At 42.3% G+C, this 22,838-nt stretch overlaps 2 protein-coding genes across 7 annotated transcripts; both read right to left on the bottom strand.

Moving 5' to 3' along the window:
- Positions 1-467: 467 nt before the first annotated feature.
- LOC110986641 (cytosolic beta-glucosidase-like) lies at positions 468-14,289 on the bottom strand. Of its 5 annotated transcripts, XM_087132683.1 has the most exons (4): positions 11,442-11,550; positions 10,700-10,842; positions 2,959-4,297; positions 468-2,076 (listed from the first exon to the last, which is right to left on the bottom strand). In XM_087132683.1, the coding sequence occupies exons 2-4, from the start codon at positions 10,700-10,702 to the stop codon at positions 1,853-1,855; spliced, it is 1,566 nt and encodes a 521-aa protein (XP_086988809.1). In that variant the 5' UTR covers positions 10,703-10,842; positions 11,442-11,550; the 3' UTR covers positions 468-1,852. The 5 variants fall into 5 exon arrangements, with proteins under 5 accessions (XP_086988809.1, XP_086988813.1, XP_086988812.1 ...); XM_087132687.1 differs by lacking the exons at positions 10,700-10,842; positions 11,442-11,550 and adding an exon at positions 13,694-14,289; XM_087132686.1 differs by lacking the exon at positions 10,700-10,842 and having other exon boundaries at positions 11,442-11,541.
- Positions 14,290-14,391: 102 nt separating this feature from the next.
- Positions 14,392-22,668, bottom strand: LOC110986621 (uncharacterized). Of its 2 annotated transcripts, none has more exons than XM_087132689.1 (4): positions 22,528-22,668; positions 19,986-20,130; positions 18,870-19,009; positions 14,392-17,036 (listed from the first exon to the last, which is right to left on the bottom strand). In XM_087132689.1, the coding sequence occupies exons 2-4, from the start codon at positions 20,026-20,028 to the stop codon at positions 16,818-16,820; spliced, it is 402 nt and encodes a 133-aa protein (XP_086988815.1). In that variant the 5' UTR covers positions 20,029-20,130; positions 22,528-22,668; the 3' UTR covers positions 14,392-16,817. The 2 variants fall into 2 exon arrangements, with proteins under 2 accessions (XP_086988815.1, XP_086988816.1); XM_087132690.1 differs by having other exon boundaries at positions 22,467-22,608.
- Between the last annotated feature and the right edge of the window lie 170 nt (positions 22,669-22,838).

Here is a 22,838-nt window from a genome sequence, read left to right as displayed (position 1 = left end):
TCAAATGTCGTGCTTCTGCCGAGTGGGAAACAATTCATTTAAGTGCGGCAAACGCACGACAGAGTCAGCACTGGTGTCAAACGTCGAATTTAATATCACATGATAGTCGTACGTACATGTAATCATCGTGACGTACCGTACCTACATGCGCGGCATCGATCGGTATCGGGACCACGAGCGGCATTTTTTCGAATCAAACTCTCCAGAGAGGCGTGATCATGAAAACAGAATTCTCAATTCAGGTTTCGGTGGCACACGTGAATCTGGTGAAGAAGCTTTAATTTTAGTGAGCGATTTTTTTAGGGCACCGATAATATTTATTGTTCAACGTTCCATGCAGAGATCAAAGCTGAGGTAGATTAAGTCCACACGTACACCGCTGAACTGGAGGTCGAGTCTCTGCCACTAATCTTCAAAATTGGCGTTTCCACTCGGACCCCGAACATAAACTATATAGAGACGCCAACGAAATTTGGCTACTAACGTTTAATTGTTTAATGTGTCAATAGCCCCAACTACACTGAGTTGTTTCACTTAAGTTTTTTTCTCTTTAATGTATGAGACTTAAATTTTCAACTTGTAGTTCTTGGCATGCGATCTGTCCAGTGTTGAAAGAATGCAATTGAATGCCACTCAACCTACAACTGAATAGCAAGTCTGGGCTCTGAATGATTGCGTCACACCTGATGCATTTAAGTCCTTTTGTATTTCTTTTGTTTAGTTTCCCTTGTGAAGTAGTGTGTATATAAGGCTTAGAATGCCACGATCCAGTAGAGTCACTGAGTGCCACAATGACACGGTGGGGAGTGCTTGACCAGCCTCGAGTACAGTGACGTGGACCTGATGCTAGCCTAGACAGCGCTGAAGGCCAAGACTTTTCCCGCAGACTACCTCAAGCTACCTGTCAAGCACACCCACCATTATGTGTCAATGCATACGTGTAGCTTAACCCTAACAGCACTGAATCCTCCAATTTTAATATGATTTTTCAAACACTCTAGGGAGTTAGGGTTAAACTCTGTACTACTTCTTCCTCAAATTGGCCCAGACCAGAGGCTTAGGGCACAGCCTCTGTTAATTTTAATTTATATTTTGTATAAATCCACTTAGTTTCGTTTGATTTGTTTAATTGCTTGAAATAAATGATAACTATTCTGCATCTTCTTTTGGTTGATTTTACTAAAATGGGCACTTTTATACAAATTTCCAAGGCTTTTCCTGACATATGATGATACTGGAAGGGAATATCGGCTGCAATTGTGAAGCAAAGATTTACATACTGAAAATATATAGAAAACCTGTTTACTAGCCTACTGTCAAAATCACCCAAGAAAAGAAAGACTTCTGACCAAATTATCCACATGTAAAAAGATTCTGATGAATTTGTGTGCCAAAATCTATAGAACCGAGGTTCCCACCTGGGTGATATCTTATTCAGATTTTTATTAGCATACTTGTATATTGCAAAAAACCGAGAATGCCCCAAAATACATGTACTCTTTAATTAAGGCGGTGAAACAAAAATGAAAGGTTGCGTTAAATTGTATACATACATGTACGAAGGTTTCCAGGATTTCATTGTAATAAACTGCACTGACTGTACTTTCCTCCATGGTCATTAACCCACTCTCCCTGTTTTTTTTTTAGTTTCCTACATCATCTCAACTCCTCCACTGATCAGGAGTCCACTAGCACATGTTTATTCATGCCGGTGATCTTTTAAGAGGCATCGATCTGCATGCCGTTAGACTGGATTCTAACCTCCATCCTGCCAAATCCTCCCAAAAATCCATGTGGATTCTGAGGGATTTGGGACAGTTCAAAGCTCAGTTCATGATGCTTTGATCCTTCACTATAATTCCGTCTTCTCTTTTGATCCTGACTGAATAAACCCATTATTTTTCATGATCTCCCCATACGCCCTGGCCGAAGCCCTCGGTGTCCTAGGTCGTTTAGGGTCATCAAAGTCTACCTGGTACAAACCAAATTTCTCCCTGTATCCCTCAGCCCACTCAAAGTTGTCCATGAGTGACCAGGCAAAGTATCCTTTGACATTCACACCATCAATCAGATGAGCTGTAGGGGTAAAATGAATATCAATATAGGATAAATTTTTTTGTTTTGAGGGATTTCGAACAGCTTACAGCCAAATAAAGGGTACTGAACATGTGCACTAGTTCCTGCATTTGAATATTACATAATATTACATAGTGCCGTGACAAATTTTCAACTGAACGTGTACAAAAATTAAGCATAAGGGGTCTCCAGTTGACAGTAATGCTTTAACTGTGTGACAAACTGTGTCAAGCTCCTAAGATACATGTACAAGTCATGTCAGAGTTTGTGTAATCAGAGGATGACATTCTGAGAGAGGCTCGTGGTAAAGACAAACTAAAAGCTGTATGCCAAGGATGGTGTAATTCCTGAAGCATGATGACATCCGCTAAGTTGTACTTCACAAATGCAGGTATGATTTTGGAAACACAGTTCAAGTAATTAATCACATCCTGAAAAAATGTCAGGCTACATGGGATGAGCAATGATTTAAAATACAGCATCCACCTGTCAGGATTTGGGTACATCAGTTCATTAGTACTTTAAAGGTACGGTCCATCATTTTCAGTTTTCCCAAAGTACATGTAACTGACAAAATCATTGCGGAAAAGCATACTTGGTTTAAAGATGATAATGGGACAATGAATTCCCTGTGAAACACTGTAAATCTTTCTAGTGAGCTGTTATCTTGAAGAAAACAGTGAAAGAAGGCCATGTCCAAAGATGCATCTGAAGATGCACCTTGGGTAACTTACCATTAGAAGCTCGAAAGATTTGTAATGAGGTGCATGTTCCGCTCCTAAGACTTTGAGTAATTTTGTTGCCGCCAACGAATATAACGCACCCAGGGCATTGATGGACTGTACCTTTAAGCAAGCATGTTTTGGGGTTAGCACATCTCACCTTTAAGCATCTCGTTGATGTAGGACTGGAAGTATTTGACTCTTAATTCATCATTGGTATTCATTTCACTCTGCGACATCCCATTTTCTGTGATGTAGATGGGCATGTCTCCATACCTGTCCTTGATCCATACTAGCAGCCTGCGAAGCCCCCAGGGAACAATGCTCAGCCAGGATGAGGCTGCCTTGGGCCAGGCCTCGTCCTCTGACAGTTCCAAGTCGTAATCCAAGGTGAAGCTGGCCACTCGGGGATCAGCTGTTGCTCGGTGGCTCACATAGGACGTAGTGTAGTGGTTCAGGCCCAGGAAGTCGTAGGTGCCGGCAATCATCTTCTTCTCGCTCTCCGTGAACTCAGGCAGACGGGATGTCGTCAGTCCCTGGAGACGGCTCACATTGGCCACATACTCCTTCATGTGGGCTGGGTAATCCCCGTCAACTAAGATGGGATGGGCAAACCAACCAAAGTTGATTTCGGTAGCCCGCTTTGCAGCCAGTTTGTCACCAACAGAGTCAGTCTTTGGCTCGAACCAATTTGAGAGAAAGACTGCCGACACTTTACCTTGTTGCTTGGATCTGTACCTTTGGTCATAAATGTGCCATGCCTGTGCATGGGCTTTGATGGTTGTATGCCCAGCCCTGTAGGCCCCATAGCCACTGTGCTTGAGTCCAGGGGCGTGGTTCCCAATCTCATAACCCTGGGTGGTGAAAATAATCTGCTCATTGAAGGTGACCCATAGCTTGACCCTGTCTCCAAACTCTCGGAAGCAGATGTCAGCATAATCACCAAAGTAACCAACCATCATCTCATTTTCCCAGCCGCCAATGTCCTGGAGATCTTGCGGGAGATCCCAGTGGTAGAGTGTCACCATAGCCTGAATTCCTCCCTCTGTCAAGGCGTCAAGGAGTCTGTTGTAGTAGTCTACCCCAGCCTTGTTGAAGCTCTTGGCCGTGCCGTTAGGCAGGATCCGGGGCCAGGATAGTGAGAAGCGATAGGCCTTCACACCCAGCTCCTTCAGCATCTCAATGTCACGCTCCAGCTTGTGGTAGCTGCTGCTCGCCTCATCACCCGTTTGATTCTGATAAACCCTGCCACCCTCGTGGCTGAAGGTATCCCAGATGCTTGGGCCTTTCCCGTCAGCATCCCACGCCCCTTCTATCTGGTATGACGAAGTTGCTGCACCCCACAGAAAATCTTCCGGGAAGGTTTCCCAGAGAAAGGCATCGCGTTTGGGATCTTGGAAAGCATCAAAGATGTACTTGCCCCCAGCTAAGGCATTTTCAAACAAAAAAGATAAGCCAAAGAAACTAAAAGGTAGCAGAAACATCTTCTGGAGATTCATCTGAAAGGAATGAAAGAAAAAGAACAAGAAGCTTTAAATGATACATGTAACTTGTAGAGATTTGGAAAAGAAATGTACATCCATGGGCATAAATCGAGGGAACGATTAAAAAGTGATGACATCTCGGACATTTTTACAGTGACTATACTTGTCTGCCGCCATCCCTCTGCCTTTTACAGTCAACACTGGTCAAATACAAAATTTTGTCTTTCAACAGGAGGTATTATTGTCCTTTCTATCCTGTGCACTATTTTTTGTGCAAAACAGGGACAAAAAAGGAATACCATACACAATGCAGATGAACCAGGATGCACGGGCACACAAGCCAAATCTCAGACTACTAGATGGACATGTCTGTTTGCATGCTACAGCTCAAGTCCACCAATCTGATTCAGATGATCACAGCTGCAAGAACCTCATACTCGAAACAACCTGAAGGTTGCCGGGTATCAGGAAATTGAGTTTCATCTGACTCGGGTTCTCAAAATGAAATAATTTACAATGTAGGTCCAAGACAAAAGGTGACATTTTGAAAACCCCAGTATCTGCCTGGCCTTGATTAAACCTGTGGCCTCCTCAGAATAGTTCTACAAGTTTAAAGACATCCAAGCATTCCATTACATTCTTACCCAATGGATCTTTCAACCGACTAGTACAAAAACTGTCACTGAAGTAATGAGCTGTCTACATACTTCTGTAAATTACACTGAATGAAAGCAACAACAGTATTAGGTCTCTTGTAAAGCACAGTTGGGTTGACTTATGTGATTAAGCCTTATGTAACAAGGCCTTGTAATTTCTTATCTCTATTATCCAACAACTATCAGATCATCCTTAACAGGTACTTACAGTAAGTGGAAGCAAAGATACTTGATATAAATTTTTTCCCCAGGGTTTGAAGAAAACAAAATTTTGCCACCAGGCCTGCCAGGTATTTTTTTCTCCCATAGTCACTGAGATGAGATGGGAGAGCTGCTTTATTTCAAGATCTGAGCCAAACTGTTTTTGAAAACTTCTTCTCTCAAGTGGCATATGGGGGGTCCTGAGGGCAAGTTTCTCCCTTTGAGTCACTATGCCAGGTTTCTTTCCTTTTCAAGAATTGAAAGCTGCAACACATTAGAAAATGGCAACACAACCTTTCTTAAGCTTGATCCTCGACACAACAATAATACAACAGCAGGTACATGTACTGTGGCTGTTGACATATACAAAATAAGACATGTTTGAGACGTTCCCTTTTATTTTAGATACAACAACAAGCACATGTCCAAGATTTCAAACAGTCACCAAATCAAACATGTGCAAAAGTGTAGATCAATGAAAAAAACTATCAAGAGGAACTGAGGAACTTTTTTTGAACCATGATGCATGTTGGGAAATCTGCTGGGACAAACAATCTATACACTCCCTATACTCATGAACATTGGTGACAGTGTACATACTGGGAAATCGAAAAATTGTGTTTGGAACACATGTCCCTTGGCCAGTTTAGGAAGTGATTGGGGTCACATGACTGTGGCGGCCTCCAGACCTGAGGATCTCTCAAAGTAGTTGGATTGATGTTGGCCTAGGAGCAAGGCTACTCGGGGGGAGGGGGACTGGAGGGGGGGGAGGATTCTTTTACTATTAACAAAAAAAGGACAATCATTTTTTGGAAGAAATAAATTTGGGCTGCCCTATGCCCAAACCCGGACACACCACTTCTTTTCCTTCCATCAAATGACATAGTAACCTTTTCCCCTAAAGCAGCTTAAAAGAACTGTCATATGCATTTTACAGACTTTGTAGTACTTGAGGTCTTACAGGGTGTTTGCTGTGTACATGTACATCTTCAACTTATCAGATCATATCTTGCCACAAATGATCATTGTTTATTTATTGCTTTAAGTATACATGTACATGCAGCTGGTTTGTGCTAACAGGTAGGGGGACTGAAAACTCATGTACACTGATTCGAAATTTGCATGGGTGTAAAGTCCCAGGGGATGGGAGTACTGGTATAACCCTCCCCCCCATGCCCAGGGGAATGACCCATTTGACTGGTATATATAACCCTCCCCCACTTTGCCCAGGGGAACGACCCATTTGACTGGTATACATAACCCTCCCCCACTTTGCCCAGGGGAACGACCCATTTGACTGGTATACATAACCCTCCCCCACTTTGCCCAGGGGAAGGACCCATTTGACTGGTATACATAACCCTCCCCCCCATGCCCAGGGGAACGACCCATTTGACTGGTATACATAACCCTCCCCCACTTTGCCAAGGGGAACGACCCATTTGACTGGTATATATAACCCTCCCCCCATTTTGCCCAGGGGAACGACCCATTTGACTGGTATACATAACCCTCCCCCACTTTGCCCAGGGGAAGGACCCATTTGACTGGTATACATAACCCTCCCCCACTTTGCCCAGGGGAATGACCCATTTGACTGGTATACATAACCCTCCCCCACTTTGCCCAGGGGAACGACCCATTTGACTGGTATATATAACCCTCCCCCCATTTTGCCCAGGGGAACGACCCATTTGACTGGTATACATAACCCTCCCCCACTTTGCCCAGGGGAACGACCCATTTGACTGGTATATATAACCCTCCCCCCATTTTGCCCAGGGGAACGACCCATTTGACTGGTATACATAACCCTCCCCCACTTTGCCCAGGGGAACGACCCATTTGACTGGTATATATAACCCTCCCCTCATTTTGCCCAGGGGAACGACCCATTTGACTGGTATATATAACCCTCCCCTCATTTTGCCCAGGGGAACGACCCATTTGACTGGTATATATAACCCTCCCCTCATTTTGCCCAGGGGAACGACCCATTTGACTGGTATATATAACCCTCCCCCCATTGTGCCCAGGGGAACGACCCATTTGACTGGTATATATAACCCTCCCCCCATTTTGCCCAGGGGAACGACCCATTTGACTGGTATACATAACCCTCCCCCCATGCCCAGGGGAATGACCCATTTGACTGGTATACATAACCCTCCCCTCATTTTGCCCAGGGGAACGACCCATTTGACTGGTATACATAACCCTCCCCTCATTTTGCCCAGGGGAACGACCCAGTTGACTGGTATACATAACCCTCCCCTCATTTTGCCCAGGGGAACGACCCATTTGACTGGTATATATAAAACCCTCCCCCCATGCCCAGGGGAATGACCCATTTGACTGGTATATATAACCCTCCCCCCATGCCCAGGGGAACGACCCATTTGACTGGTATATATAACCCTCCCCCCATTTTGCCCAGGGGAACGACCCATTTGACTGGTATATATAACCCTCCCCTCATTTTGCCCAGGGGAACGACCCATTTGACTGGTATATATAACCCCCCCCCATGCCCAGGGGAACGACCCATTTGACTGGTATGTACCCTCCTCTCATTTTGCCCAGGGGAACGACCCATTTGACTGGTATATATAACCCTCCCCCCATTTTGCCCAGGGGAACGACCCATTTGACTGGTATATATAACCCTCCCCCCATGCCCAGGGGAACGACCCATTTGACTGGTATGTACCCTCCTCTCATTTTGCCCAGGGGAACGACCCATTTGACTGGTATATATAACCCTCCCCCACTTTGCCCAGGGGAACGACCCATTTGACTGGTATATATAACCCTCCCCCCATTTTGCCCAGGGGAACGACCCATTTGATCAGCCCCTTACCCCCTTTTTGGTGGTGGGGAAGAACATATAATGAAGGTTACTTTGAACAGCCAAAATGGAATAATGTGGCAAGTTTGCTGATGGACTCAACACTTTTCAGAACTCTTGTACATGGGTAATTCCAGAAATTAAAGGCCATTTTTTGTGTCCCTGTCACATCTGATTTTTGTAAGTTTACAACACGTTTTCCGATTTCCAAGAGTGATGAATTAATGCAAATTACCTGGCAAACAAATAGCAACAGTTTGAAATCAATTCCAGTGATATTTCCATGTCAAATAACAAAGGTCAGATGTAACAGGAACACAAAAACGTGACATTTTTGGACCCCTAATTTCTGGAATTACCCGCATTCATGTATCTTATTGCTACAGATAGTTTCATGCAAACCTTGGAGAAGTACAGTGTAATGGTCTAAACACTTAAGGTGCCCCATTTCAATGCAAAGTTACAAGGCATGTACATGTAAATGTTTGTAAGCTCCGCTGTCATAAATTATACTACTTGTATGTGATTAGGCATGGCCTGCTCCCAAAGTTTTGGCTGCTACTGTTTTTAAGCTGTACACTGTCTTGTACTTGCCTCTTCAAGCACTGAGTCATTTTTGCAGTGCAGCATGCATGCTGTACATGTATGTATTGGCATGGGTGTGGAACAGCATCTTAGCATTAGGAAGGGGAAATCATCTGGCCTCTGTCAGAAAGATGCTGGGTCAGGGGATAACATGCCCTCCCTACTCCACCACTATCACCTCACATGTACATGTAGCTTAGAATAGCCCAGCCCTGTGGCTCATGAATGATCTACATGTAGTGAGATTGTAAAGGTGGGGTTTTTCACACTCCACCACCTGTGATTTATGCCTAAGCAGGTTGCTGTATTAAATTCAAAGTAATCTTCGGTGCTTCAACAGCCAAATGAATGTCAACACACTCACACATTGGAGCTAATACATGTACATGTAGCTATTGGCTCCAAGCTTGCATGGTATGTGCTAAGAACATGTAATAATAACAATAAAGGTTATTTATCATGTTTATATACATGTAGCATTTATCACTTTGGAAGTCCCTATGCTATCATTATCCCTGGACATTGGGCTCACAGTAACTGACCATTCCTGAAACCATCTCAGTTCCCTGGGGAGTATACTAGCTGAAGCAGCCCCATCAGGCGCACACGGCTAACATAACCAAATCTGCCCTCACAGGTACCCATTTACTCCTGGGTGGAGAGAGGCACATGGAGGTAAAGTATCTTGTCCAAGATTGCAACATCCTGCCATCAGTTGGATTCGAACCTCTGACCCTATGATCAGAAGCTACAAGCCCTAACCACAAGGCCGCATGCCCCCCATGTATGCACTACATGTACGTGTATATAGAGTCATGGTCAGAAATCCAACTCCTCAGAAATGTCAAATGTGCACACAGAGGACGTGAGTCCCCAGGCCTTCAACTTCATTCACTGTTCACTATACTATTACAGCATGTATTGCGATTATGCTGTTGAACCTTTGAGAACGATTCATTGCCTGATAATTTAAAGTCCAAAATTCCAAAATGTGGCATCTAGAAATTGGACTAAAATTCAGCCATGCCAGCTGCTCAGTTGCCTAATGTAGCAGGCCTACACTTGAACAAATTTTCCCAAACATCCTGTATTTGAATTCCTCAATTCTTGAGCTTTCTTCAGGATTAAGGACTATGGGGGTTTACCCTTACAGAGCCTGGTTATTTCGCCCATCTCCCAGCTAGGGAGGAAGGATTCTTCCCCTCTCCTTTAGAACTCTGCTGTGCCTCAGTACATTTTTTTTCAATTTGGCATGCATGTAAAAACACTCCTTTTGTCCTTATCATTACAAAATTGGTGTCAAAATGACTGCAGAAAGTTGCTTTAAAAACTCCTTCAGGCTCAACTCCTTAAGAAATGCAATGCAGCTACATGTACATGAATATCAGAAGAAACATTGGGGAGGGGGGCAGATTCCTTTCCCCCCCCCATTGCATCTTGAGAAAGTTCATTGTCAGTGGTTGAGAGTTCCATACAGTGTATATCAACGCCAGTAATTATTCCCTACAGTTACCTGTTAGTAGTCAGAAAGAAAACACGTGTCCAGAAAAGTTCAATTTAGGAGGGAAAATACAGAGTCTTCGAAAACAGAAATTTTCAGAACAGTCTCATAGGGTTTCTGCACAGGGTGTCAAAACAGAATTTCTTTGGAACTTAAAAATTGTAGCGGGATAGGAAAATTCAAGATTTATAAGTGGGAAAAATGTCGAGAGCTTGATGAAATTCATGTAATGCAAGTCCAAGATAAAAGATTGCTTCAGTAAGGCACTAGGGCAAAAAATCTGATTATGCTACGCTAGGGCACGAAGGTACAGTGTACACATAGAAACAGACATGTACATAATTAATAGTCTGTGGTAATGCCACCAAGCATGCCAAGGATTCCTCAAAAGTGTCCTATTTTAGGCACCATACGTGCAGCTTTCAAACCTGAAGAAAACTGTGGAGAGAAGACAATGAGAAGCAGGTACAGTTTTAGAGGTGAGAGGAAAACCCTAGAAGAATATTTTAGGTAAAACCCACTGAATCAATAGGGACTGAAAACCCAACCTACATGTGGACCGAGCTAGGATACACAGACCACAGCCTGGACCATAGAGGTTAAAGGTAAGGAAACAACCACTACACCATGTACGCCGCCCTGACTCCCCCTGCTGTTCTTGCTGTCGGGATGACGTCACTGATTCTTCTCTCTGATTGGTCAAGTGGCTGCTATTTTCACACTCGAAACTCAAAGCGGCAAAAGTAGTGTTGTGGTCTCTGGGGAAAAACTGAATCATTGATGGAACTGAAATTTCACTATTTATCATGTTTATGTGCTATAAACATCTCCTACGCTGTACTGAAAAGTTTATTTTTATCATGTTGCTGCAAAAAAAGAGGAAAACATGCAAATCCCTGTACAAAATAAATGGAGAATTGCCCCTTTGCCCAGACCTGAGTGCAATAAACATGAATAAATGGTCCAACAACCTACAGAGTAACGTTATGCTTAAGTTACCGTACAGCCCTGATCAACTTGATCAACAGTCGTGACAGTGTTGTCAGTGATCAACCTTCCTTAGTATCATTGACACTGTCAAGATCAACAAGTCAACAACGGAATATACACTGCAGGCCTAGGCCCTACATCACGTACATGTAATTTATAAAGCAGTGAGATATGTGTTTAGTGGGAGAACTGAGATGTCTCTCTGTGCATGGAGGATGTTTTATTCCTCCATATGCATATCAGTGCAGTGTTCCTTCCTCCGTGGCTAGTGTCACGACTGTCCACCTCTTGAAGTTATGAGGACATGAAATTCGGGATTTTCCAAGTAATTACTTGAGTAGTCAAATGAAGGGGGTGGTACTTAATGTTTAATCTTACCTTTTCGTAAAGAACGTGGGATTGATGCAAAAAAAATCGATAAAAATGTAGAAATCTCACATTGAACTCAATCACACAAGTTTACGCTTTGGTTGTAACGCTAGAGGGCGCTAGACCTGTCTCTGAGGTCACACATGCATGTTGAGATCGTATCAAATAAAACACCAGTGATAAGCGTGTCGCGCACAACGCGCCGGCGGTGACGTAGCCGGGGGGAGGGGTTGGCTGGGGGCCCGTGCCCCCCCCCCACAAATTCCCCGGTGCTCCCCAGGTGCCTCCCCCCCACACTAAAAAAAACGGATGGATGGATATTGAACAAGGCTAACAAAAGCTTGCCCCAACAAACCACATCACTGAAAGCTGGTGTCCCCCCATAAGATGCTGATGCCCCACCCCCCACTAGTAAAATCCTAGCTACGCCAACTGCACACGCCCGGCGTCCCATCTTTTTGTTTTGTTTTTTGGGTGCACAGACTTCTGACAACTCCAATTACACACACAATAAAAAGAACAGTTTAAATTTCAGTGCTTTTACAACTTTAAGATCTCAAAAATAATTGCGATTGGCCATCAGATGGCATTTTTTTTTGTTGTAGGTAGGCCTAAATTTATTCCTATCCCCAATATCGGTCCAAACAAGCTGAAAAGTTCTAGGCTTCTACAGAAAGGAAAAAAATGTAACGGGGAAAAATGGCACACTTCAGATAAGAATAAAAAAATAAAGAAGAGACTTGAAGAAAATAAAATACTTGGGAAACTCGCTAAAAAAACTTTCAAAAGGATCAAAAGGGAGAAGTCGCAAGAAGTCTATAAGAATAGGGATACGGAAGCTGAAACTTGATTCTAATTACAAGATCTTTTATTTCTTCTAAAAATATCCCCCCCCCAAAAGGAAAGTAACTGGAGAACTAAAAAACAGGACTGGGTCAAAAATCAGACTTTAAAAATATTCACCTAAAGACTTAAAAATCTAGCCTAGGGAATTGCAGAAACCAAACCTAAAATGTAGGAGAAATATGACCAAGACCAAAATTAAGTTTAGAAATTAGACCAATCCTAGACCAAAGTAAACCCGCCACAAAATCAAGGTAAGGCTTAATCAATCCAAAACAAGACCAACCCAAACTAGAAGAAAAAACCAAGAACCAACAAAACCAACACAAGCAACACAGCACCTAAGAAAAGTTACAGATCAATTCAACTCAAGCGTTAACTACCTGTAAGTCAAAGGAAAAGTAATAAAAACCATATAAATACAAGTGGAAAACAAAGAAATTATCCAATGCACAAAGTACCACTCTGCACATCCACAGTTGCTCAATCTGCATCACAAACTTTTTTAGCTTCAGTAACAAACATGTGCAGTAAGGCTGAGACCTGCCCAAACTCGTGAATATCAATGAGGTAATAAACAAAAGGTCCAGCCACTTCCAAGAAGGCAGGCCACACTAATCCTTAATCCCTGCAATTACCTAAGCCTCCTGCTGAATCATGTGCACAAGCATATGGGAGTCCATGAACAAAGAAAACTGACTTGCACAGGATACATATACTGGCCACATGGTTACCAAATACATGTACATACTACACACAGGTAAAAGCACAAAAAATTGATAATCGAATATACACACTCGAGTTCAAGACTAAATAATAAAGAAAAGTAAGACAAATCTTTCCGTGTTCTGTCATATGTACCAACTAAGTCAGCAGAAATACATTTCAACTCAATTTATTCTGCTTCACTTTCAATCATGTTTTGGAGTGAATCTACACGGCAATCCTCATCCTCACATAACCAACTTTAACTTAAAATGTTCATAGCCACGGACTTAAGAATCAAATCCAAAAGTAGAGAACCAAAATCGCAGATACGATCTATTTGTTACTAAAAAAAGAACTACATAGACTCCATCGTCAATCTTCCTAGTGAAGAACTTCCAAAAAAAATGCACTTGTGCGAATACAAACACTATCTTCATATTTAAACAGGCTAAGCAACAAGAACAAAAATATCCGAGTAGCCCAAAAGTTTTCAGCAATGATCAAAACACCTTGTAAAAGTTACACTCATCTGGCTAGAATTTGGTTCAAATCTTACAAAAGAACACTTGGCCAATAATGTGATTAAAGATGAAACAATATCTCATAACAATGAAAGTGACATCTATCATCAAAAGCAGTCAGCTGACATAAAATACAAAAGTCTTTCTCTTTAACAATACAGATCAATACAGAAATAAAAGTAAACTCACCAAGTCCACCGCAGGTCTGAGTTTTCAGGGCAGAACTTGACTGGTATTTAATTGGTGTGTTACTTCACCGACTGCCAACCTGCTTACTGAGACTTGGGCTCAAAGCATGCCCACAGTGCCTGTCCAGTTGCATGAATCATCATCAAGTAAACAATTATGAGGGGCACAGTGCAACTTTAGGATGGGTAGATTAGGGGGTGCTACTCCTATACAGTGTGTGGACATTTGCATTGAGTATAAAGAAAAAAACTAAGTTAAATCTGCCCCTGCTACACTTCCAGAAGCCAATATGGTCCAACTTATTTTGTGTTTTTATCCGAGTCCCTTGAGGTTGACCATCACTTCACTGGATAAATAAACAAACAATTATGCCATTAAGATAGAGCTTATTAGTATCCGGTAATAATCGACACATTCCAGGTCCGAGTACGAACGGATAAAATGAGTCCAGTCTTCAACATATTCTCCTAAAAAAGTGGTTCGGATGCTCTGGCGGTAACTGATATATTTTGTTTAAATTGTCATGCAAAATCAGAAAAAAAATTAATCAAAAAAGCAAAAGCACAATTTACAAAAGAAAAAAACGGTTGTCATCAGTTTCGATTTTCGGCTCCAAATTTTGGATCCAACATAATTAGTAACACTGCATAAATTCTGTTCAACTGAGAGATGACAAATGTACACTTATAAACCAAACGTGAAAGAACTGTGGTTAACATTTATTTCTTCAGTGCAACAGATGTAACGAAAACATTTCAGGAAGGTATAACACCATTCTAAATGATTAAAATGTATTCGGATATATACAGGGTAATTAATTAACTTAACAATACATGTATTAGGTTTTAGTAATGTAGTATTAACAGAAAGCTAACAATAACACACCTGAAGTATGCACGAAAAGGATTAATTAAATATAATATCCCCCGAGGGAACCTGGATGTCATTGGGAAGTCACTCTATGACTTTGTCTTAATAAAGCTCCTTCAGAGTGGCCGACCCGATCCCCCTTTTATCATCAAAAACGTGCAAAGAGTACAGTCGCCAATGTCTAAGGAGAAAAGGAACTATGCATATTTTCATCATATCATTTTTTGCAATGTTGAAAAGTGTAGATGGTACCCTAAAAACCCTCTCTTTCGGGCATGGTTTGTACATACATGAATATAAAAAACATATGAAAAGGATGATCCCTGAAGCTTTGGACATAAAGTGCCAATTATTAAAATATCAAATGAAAAAAGGTATATGAGAATTATTTGCATACTTTTAATATTAATTTACATTAAGGCTTCATTTCCCTTCATCTGTAGTAGTTTTTCTGGCAGCCACATGCCAAGATTTTGTTCTCTGAAGTTTGAAATAACACTTTTTTGTCCATTGAAAAGTTAGTTTTTATCTTTACCAAGCTGGTGAGTTCAAGTTAAAAACATGTTTGCCAAGACAGGAAAATCGAGAATTACTATTCGCCACTAACATTTCCAGAATTTCTCAAGGGAACTCTAGCACACACTCCTTTCACGGGGGTCATCCAGGAAATCCATCCTCTTGATGAGCAAACTAGCATCTGAACGACGGCCTTTGCCACCTGGATGTTTTTAAAATTCATACTTTGAAAAACATCCCAGAACTGCATAATGAATAATTGAAATAGACCCCAGAGAGCGTCACAAGTGCACTTGGAAATAAGGAGGTAACATGGGTAATGTAAATAACTCAGAAAGACAATGCTTTTCAAAAAGATATCCTGATCTGTTGTCATTTAAGTCTAGGTCTTCTGGTTGTTTGAATCAAATGTCATTTTTTGTTTTGCTTCTGCTTATTGAAATTGCATCCGTCTACCGCTCATAATGCACAGACATATCCATCAAATGTAAACAAAATGACAATGAAGATCTTGACTTTATAAACAATTGCACATGTACACATCCTAAAGCCCATTATACTTTACCCCAATAAAAACTTTCCCAAAGATCCATCAAAAGCGACAAGGAGGCTCGAGATCCGGCCTTTTGGAGGCCCCAGTACCAGCTAGGGAGGTAAATAAATAATTTCTATGCTTATGGGTTTTTTACTCATGGGGGGGGAGCTACTCATCCCCTAGCGATGGGCTTGCACATGGTGTTGATTAGTGTCCCTTGAAACTAAAGTTGGAATCCAAAGAATGCGAAACCTTTGGTTTTCTATAAAGTGGAGAATCTGGGAAGAATTTAGGAAGGTAAATTAAGGGTTTAAACGCTCTGGACCTGTATCCAACAAAGGCAAGTTTTGTGAAAATTATGTGCCTGTTGACAGGAATCTACTAAATCTTTATTAATTTGTCCAAATTTAATCCATTTTTACAAACCTACACGTATGTTATAATTTTAAAGTGTTGTCTCAAAAGTACCAATGTGAAACTATTTCTGCACTTGTTTCTGTTGAATTTAAGACCTTATAACTTATTAAAGAAAGTGCCTGAAATCATGTTATTTTGTTGTTGCAATCACAATTATTTCTGATAATGGAAATACACGGATAAACCAAACATTCAATAAACCATTAAAAACCTTTTTCTCATACAAACATGAGATGGAATACAAACACAGAATACAAAGTGTGAATCATGCCTCATCATTGCCTCTTTCCAAATTAAGGGTGCAGACCACTAATTCAAGTGAAAGTTTCTGGCCAGCTCATTAGCATTAAAAGTGCCCCCACTGTATTTTTTTGAAAAGGAGATTGTTTGGCCCCCAAAATGGTGAGATTGTGTAAAGCATTGCCAGGATCAACTCCCTGGGTCTTTGGGCTTCCATCTGAGAGCAGAAGGGCTAAAAACTACGGTTGAAAAATGGTCGTAAGTGCCCAAGAATGTTGAGGGTTGCCACTTGAGAAATGGCTGCAATCAGACTTCAGAAAAATCACTTTTTTGGGGGTGATTACGGTTTTGTGGGAATAATTAAAAATGTAATTGGTTAACCCACAAAAAATTGAAAAGAAATTGAAAGATTAGTGACCAGACAAGATCTGTACGTGTTTCAGAGATCTCAGGGATGTTGGCGTGCATGTTATTAGGCCATGAACAGTGCTAGGCTGATTTTACACTGGTTTCAAAGGGGCTTGAATTAGTGGACTGTACCCCGGCTTAATAGCCCAACCAGGCAGAAACCAACATGGCAACCGGGGTCAGAAGGTTAAAGGTCACCAAGGTGGCCCCGTTGCAGAGGTCTTCTTTGCAGCAGTGCCTACAACCACCAATGGTGGTGCCCTCCACTGACCCACAAGCATTGGGGCAATCCGGATTCTCTGAAGTGTCACATTTCCGCTCTACTCCAACCAGGCCACCAATTCCACCGCTCGCTTTCTGAAAGGACAAAACAAGAAAAAAGTGGTTTTGAGGGGTCCAGGAGAGAAAGAAATGAACGATGTGTGCCCTGTTGGTGCCTTCGACCTTGTCATTTCATTGTCAGTGGTATAGGAGTGAATTCACTTAACCCTCATACGATTTGGACTGAAAAATCCTTCCACATGATTGCAAAATCTATACAATTGGAAGGGTTTATGTAAAGGTATATTTTTGTAAAACCAATTTGCACTATTGTGTATGAGGCCTGCCTGAAGGAAGATTGGTTTCACATCTGTGCATGGCTAGAGAGTGCCAGTCAAGCATGATTAGCAAAGCAGTGGAACCAGTATCTCATCTGGTTCCCTGCCTGCCTGAAGGAAGATTGGTTTCACATCTGTGCATGGCTAGAGAGTGCCAGTCAAGCATGATTAATACTAGCAGTGGAACCATTGTCTCATCTGGTTCCCTGCCTGCCAGAAGGAAGATTGGTTTCACATCTGTGCATGGCTAGAGAGTGCCAGTCAAGAATGATTAACACTAGCAGTGGAACCAGTGTCTCATCTGGTTTCCTGCCTGCCTGAAGGAAGATTGGTTTCACATCCGTGCATGGCTAGAGAGTGCCTGGCAAGCATGATTAACGTCGCAGTGGAACCAGTTTCTCATCTGGTTCCCTGCCTGCCTGAAGGAAGATTGGTTTCACATCTGTGCATGGCTAGAGAGTGCCAGTCAAGAATGATTAACACTAGCAATGGAACCAGAGTCTCATCTGGTTCCCTGCCTGCCTGAAGGAAGATTGGTTTCACATCTGTGCATGGCTAGAGAGTGCCTGGCAAGCATGATTAATACTAACAGATGGAACCAGTGTCCCATCTGGTTTCCTGTCCACCTATTCTGCAGACTGGCAAAAATAAATTTGGTCAGGCAGTTTTTGCTCCTTTGAAATTTACAAACACCTATTGTTTGCACAAATCTTTGACGCCGGGGAACAAGTCTTCACTTTTCCTTCCCAAAAGACTGTGTGCAGTGGAAACAGGGCTGGAGATAACAGCAATTAAGGGATCATGGGTCAATTGCAAAACTTTTCTCAGAGAGAGAGAACAAGCATTTTTTCCCCTTGGCTGGGAAGAGACAGGCAAATGTTGCTATTCCAGATTAAACCTCAGGTGGAACTGTGCAAAATTGTGTTTATTGCTCAGTGTGCTGCCAAGCAAAGAATGGAAGACAGCAAGGTCCAAAGTGGCAGCATTCTTGTTCCCCAGTCAGTGGGAAGGCAGTGACCCGGCGTGGTGTTTACCAGTCCATCGGCTGTGTGGGTCATGGTTCCATATTTTTCAGGGGGGGAACTTTGAACTTCAACTTTCTTTGAATCCCTGGAAGGAACCCCAACACATGCATTGCAAAGAAATGAACCAGTTCACACTGATTACAATGCTCTCCAAACAAATTCATTTAGATAAAAATCCTGTGGGGGTACTTTTGTTGTTATAAAAAGTTCTTCAACAGAGAAAATTTGGGAAATATGATTTTAAACTCATTTTGCCACAGTGGAAGTTCATTAAGAAACTTGTTGGCTGAACAATGCATGAAAAAACAGGTCTAATTTGAGTAAAATGATTGCAGTTACACCGTGGATCAATGTCTTTGTTGGATATGTGTGGTTCTAGAGTTATTCCCCGGTTCTTCTCAGAACCACACATACATGCACTCAAGAAAGAGATAGATCTATGGTGTAACCGCAATCCCCTTATTCATATTGTTCTTTCACCATGAAAACCCTCGGGTCTAATTTGGTGGTGCAATTTCTTTGGCTACAGGTCCAAAGTTACTCCCCAACGCTGCCAGATTACTTACGACACACACGCCATCACACTCCACGATGGATGCCGCAGCACCGAACCCGTTCTTATTAAAGTTCACATCGCAGAAGCTATTGTAAGTGGGAACAGCATTGGTGTAGTTGCAAGCGTAACATTTTAGGGCCTGGATTGTTCCTACATAATCAAGAAGGAAATAAATTGATAGGTGGCAGTGTTGTAGTCGAGACCAATTAAGACCTTCACAAGACCAACACAAGACCTCCAGTCTGAATTCCAGTCACAAGCTATTCAAATGAACTGCAACAAAAGAATTCCTTTGTCATTGTTCACACTGTTGCTTATGGCTGGTCTTGTGCATGGTATTGTGTCTGGTCTTGTGTCTGGTCTTGTGATGGTCTCGGCTACAACACTGATAGGTGTACATGTAGGTTTTACTGCTACAGTTTTTCACTGTCACTTCGTTTTGAGTAGCTCGACTGATATTCCGTGGTGTTATCAAAGTTATCACAAACAATGCTACAAACTGACAATAGTTTTCCTTGCAATGGCATATTGGCCATCATGTCCCTAAAAAGTCAAATAAGCAGGAAAGCATTTTCATCAGGAAATGGTTCAAAGTTTTCAGACCAATCTCAGAGGGTTTGGTTTTCTTCTTTTTCTCCAGGTCAATCTTTGCTTCCAAGTTAACTTAATTGCCATCTTTGTTGGCTCATTTTTGGAGTAACATTTTTTCCCCTGACATCCTCCATTTAAATGTTTAATAATTTGATTTTTTGGGGGGTCACATTTTAATGTTAGTTCCTTTTTGCCTTCGTTTTAATTCCACTTCATTCTCTCTTTTCATTCAACCCCTTTGTTAGTCCCTTTTTGTGTATACATACACTTTTTATTATGAAGGTTTTTCATTCATTTTAATGATAAAAGGTCACTTTAAGCGTTATCGTTCTCAACGTTTTGATGTTGTAAATAAAGCCGCAATTCGGCCTTTTGTGGCTAAAGGTGGATATTTTGACAAATCATCATTGAATTGGAAACCAAATTAAGTGTCCCAGGATCATACTATACCATGGACAGCGAACATTTTCAACATTCCCGTCCACTTCAGTTTGACCAGGGAGGGGTTTTATTCCTCCATCATGGTTTGACTTACCAATGCAGGCAAACAGAGTCAACAAAATTACAAGGTGCTTCATAGTGATCACCTTCGGAGTGCTACAAAAAAATCCTGCTAGCCTGACGTTCAAGAGACCCAGGAAGTTGTCTTGGAACAGGCAAAGCAGCAGGCAAGCACAGATCTATTGATTGACAAATATGCAAATCACTTCTGTTAGTCATGTCAGTGAGTAGGCCCAGAGCCAAAATTGAAGGATTTGTACAATCATGTAGTCATAAGTTCCCTCTACCATGCCTCAACCATCTCCGAGTCAGGTTCAGTCTCCACTCAAGATCCCTATATTTGATCTGTGCCTCATAAGCTTCCACACGGCCATCCCATGGCATGATTGAAAAACTGACTAGGCCTACTACAGTCGGTTTCGAGTCAACTCGGACCCAAACCAACTCGGACCCATGCCAACTCGGACCCACGACCAACTCGGACCCATGTCAACTCGGCCCCAATACTAACTCGGACCCACGACCAACTCGGACCCACAACCAACTCGGCCCCAATACTAACTCGGACCCACGACCAACTCGGACCCACCCTGAGTCAACTCGGACCCAACCCCAGGAGCGTGATTAACTTGTTGAAAATTTTTATTTTGTCCACTTTTACATTTTAGCATTTTGGTAAATGACACTTTTGCACTGCATGCTGCCGAGATGTAACGTCCTCTCTACATACACGTTATGCAGGAAAACAGTGGCACAGGCTTCCCAGAATTTCTCCGTTTTCGAGTTTGAACAGGCATGGTGGTTAAAAACCGTTTAGGACTAATTTTGGTATCAGTGATGTCTTGGAACAAGTGACCGACGAACGTCGTATTTTTATGGAGGCACATTTCCTTTGATGTCTTATTTGCCGCTTGTAATCTGGAATCTTAATCAGGTGCTCAGTATTAGCTTCCAAGGTACTGGCGTGATTGACCACAAAGGCTGATTTTGTCACCTCCCATTCTTGAAACCCTGTGATCGGGGAGTGGGAGCTTGGGACAACTAATGGGAGCAGCTTTTGGAGTGTGACTGCCAGTACCAAATCATTGACGCCCTTTCTCTGAAGTTTTTTTGGCAGTCCAGATCACCAGCAGAAATCGAAAGAACTTTCACCAAACAGCCCCCAAAGTTTTTGTTGCAATAAAAAGCCACAGATAGGCCCTTCGGATGTACATAAGAGATGCTGCATACGTACAACAGATACTGCAGATATACATCAATGTCACGAACATTGACCCTTTACAGTGTCTAATGAAATCCCCCACCTCACTTTTCAACACCCCCCCCCCGAATACCGGCAAGATTTAGGCAGATGGAGGACTTCATCCATACAGGCCTTAACTGACTGTCCAAATAACGCAAATAGGTTGGTAATTTCGAACAACACAAATCAAATCATTTTAAAATAAAAATGTGGAATATTTCCTATTGGCTTAAACTTGGAGACGGTTTTGAAGCGTCGTATGTCTGCTCGCGAGCTCATTATTAATATTTTGTGATCCCACGGTTTCTTATTTTCTACAATAAGACGTACCATAATCACGAGGGATCATAGAATTATTTATATAAACCCCGACTTTGTGATTGATAGTTTCCGGTTCAGAGTATTTCTTTCACAAAAAGCCCCACAATGCGGGCCTATTTTGGATAGAGGCAGGCGGCTACATTCATATGAGCGCATAGTTTTACTACTATTAGGGGGGTATCTTCGGGAAAAGGCGAATAAAAAAGTTCATAAAATTGAAACGAAAAGTGATCGATCTGGCCATAATCTTGAATTTCCAGCGAAAAAAATGAAGGCCAACCTCTTCGCGAGGTTCAAGAGTCGGCGCTATTTCGGTCTACGGGCGCGTATTTGGTGTAATGCAACCATATGACTCAGTCCGGGGTCCGAGTTGACTCGAGGTGGGTCCGAAATGGCGTGGGTCCGAGTTGGCGTGGGTCCGAGTTGGTTGTGGGTCCGAGATGGTCGTGGGTCCGAGTTAGTATTGGGTCCGAGTTAGTATTGGGTCCGAGTTGGCGTGGGTCCGAGTTGGTCCTGGGTCCGAGTTGGCATGGGTCCGAGTTGGAATGGGTCCGAGTTGGTTTGGGTCCGAGTTGACCTGATCCCCTACAGTCATTCTATTCAGTGTTACGTAATGTGCATCAAGCGGGCTGGCGCAGGCCAGCATGCGTATGTATTGAGCTTTTCTCGCACTCGCACCTTAATCTGCTTGAGTAAGGACCTTTTAAAGCATGACGCAGGCAGGTTTGAAAGTCGGATCGGATTGGACCAAATAACTCTTACACGGTCTAGTCTCGCTTGCTTAAATAACTCCCAACGTTGGCAAAGCAAACAAGTATCCTTAGTCCTGATTTCTCCACATGCTCTGTGCACACATTTATCTACGCTCCGGCATAGTTATCAGCCTGAGTACATAAGTCATAAGTACAATCAGACATACATCAATAATGTGACCCATCATCCACACTTTACCTTTTACGATTAATGGTCTCAAAAATATTGATCATCGATACGAAGACAGTGGTGGTCTTACCCTGATTGTAAAAGCCTCCTAAAATTAAAACGGCATGAACACGATGAGCGATCACGTACACACGACACATCGCGCAATGAAATGACACGTACGTACACGTATGTCCATGCGTGCCATTCAGTTTTTACGCATGCGCAGCAAGGTGTTTAAATACCACGCTCGTAGTAAACATGTCTCGACGCGTCATCAAGAGGGGTCTCTTTTATCCACTGACATCGTCTGTTCTGATACCGTCATGATGAATATATTAATATTAATTACAAGACTTGGGTGATAGACGTTATTTGCAGCCGTTGGTGAGTTCATGTGCG

This window comes from Acanthaster planci, linkage group LG02 (assembly GCF_054643075.1).
Source record: "Acanthaster planci isolate LZ-2023a linkage group LG02, COTS_SCS, whole genome shotgun sequence".
Lineage (NCBI taxonomy): Eukaryota > Metazoa > Echinodermata > Asteroidea > Valvatida > Acanthasteridae > Acanthaster > Acanthaster planci.
Note: the sequence above shows the minus strand (reverse complement) of the source record. Positions and strands in the feature narration are given on the sequence as shown.

Bases quoted from the DNA above. Each gene is read 5' to 3' on its own strand.
- LOC110986641 (XM_087132683.1), bottom strand. The intron at 2,077-2,958 runs GTGAGATGTGCT...TTACCCCTACAG, and splicing joins CATCAACGAGATGCTTAAAG to CTCATCTGATTGATGGTGTG.
- LOC110986621 (XM_087132689.1), bottom strand. From the start codon at position 20,028: ATGAAGCACCTTGTAATTTTGTTGACTCTGTTTGCCTGCATTG. The intron at 19,010-19,985 runs GTAAGTCAAACC...TTGATTATGTAG, and splicing joins GACTCTGTTTGCCTGCATTG to GAACAATCCAGGCCCTAAAA. The intron at 17,037-18,869 runs GTAAGTAATCTG...TTGTCCTTTCAG, and splicing joins AGTGTGATGGCGTGTGTGTC to AAAGCGAGCGGTGGAATTGG.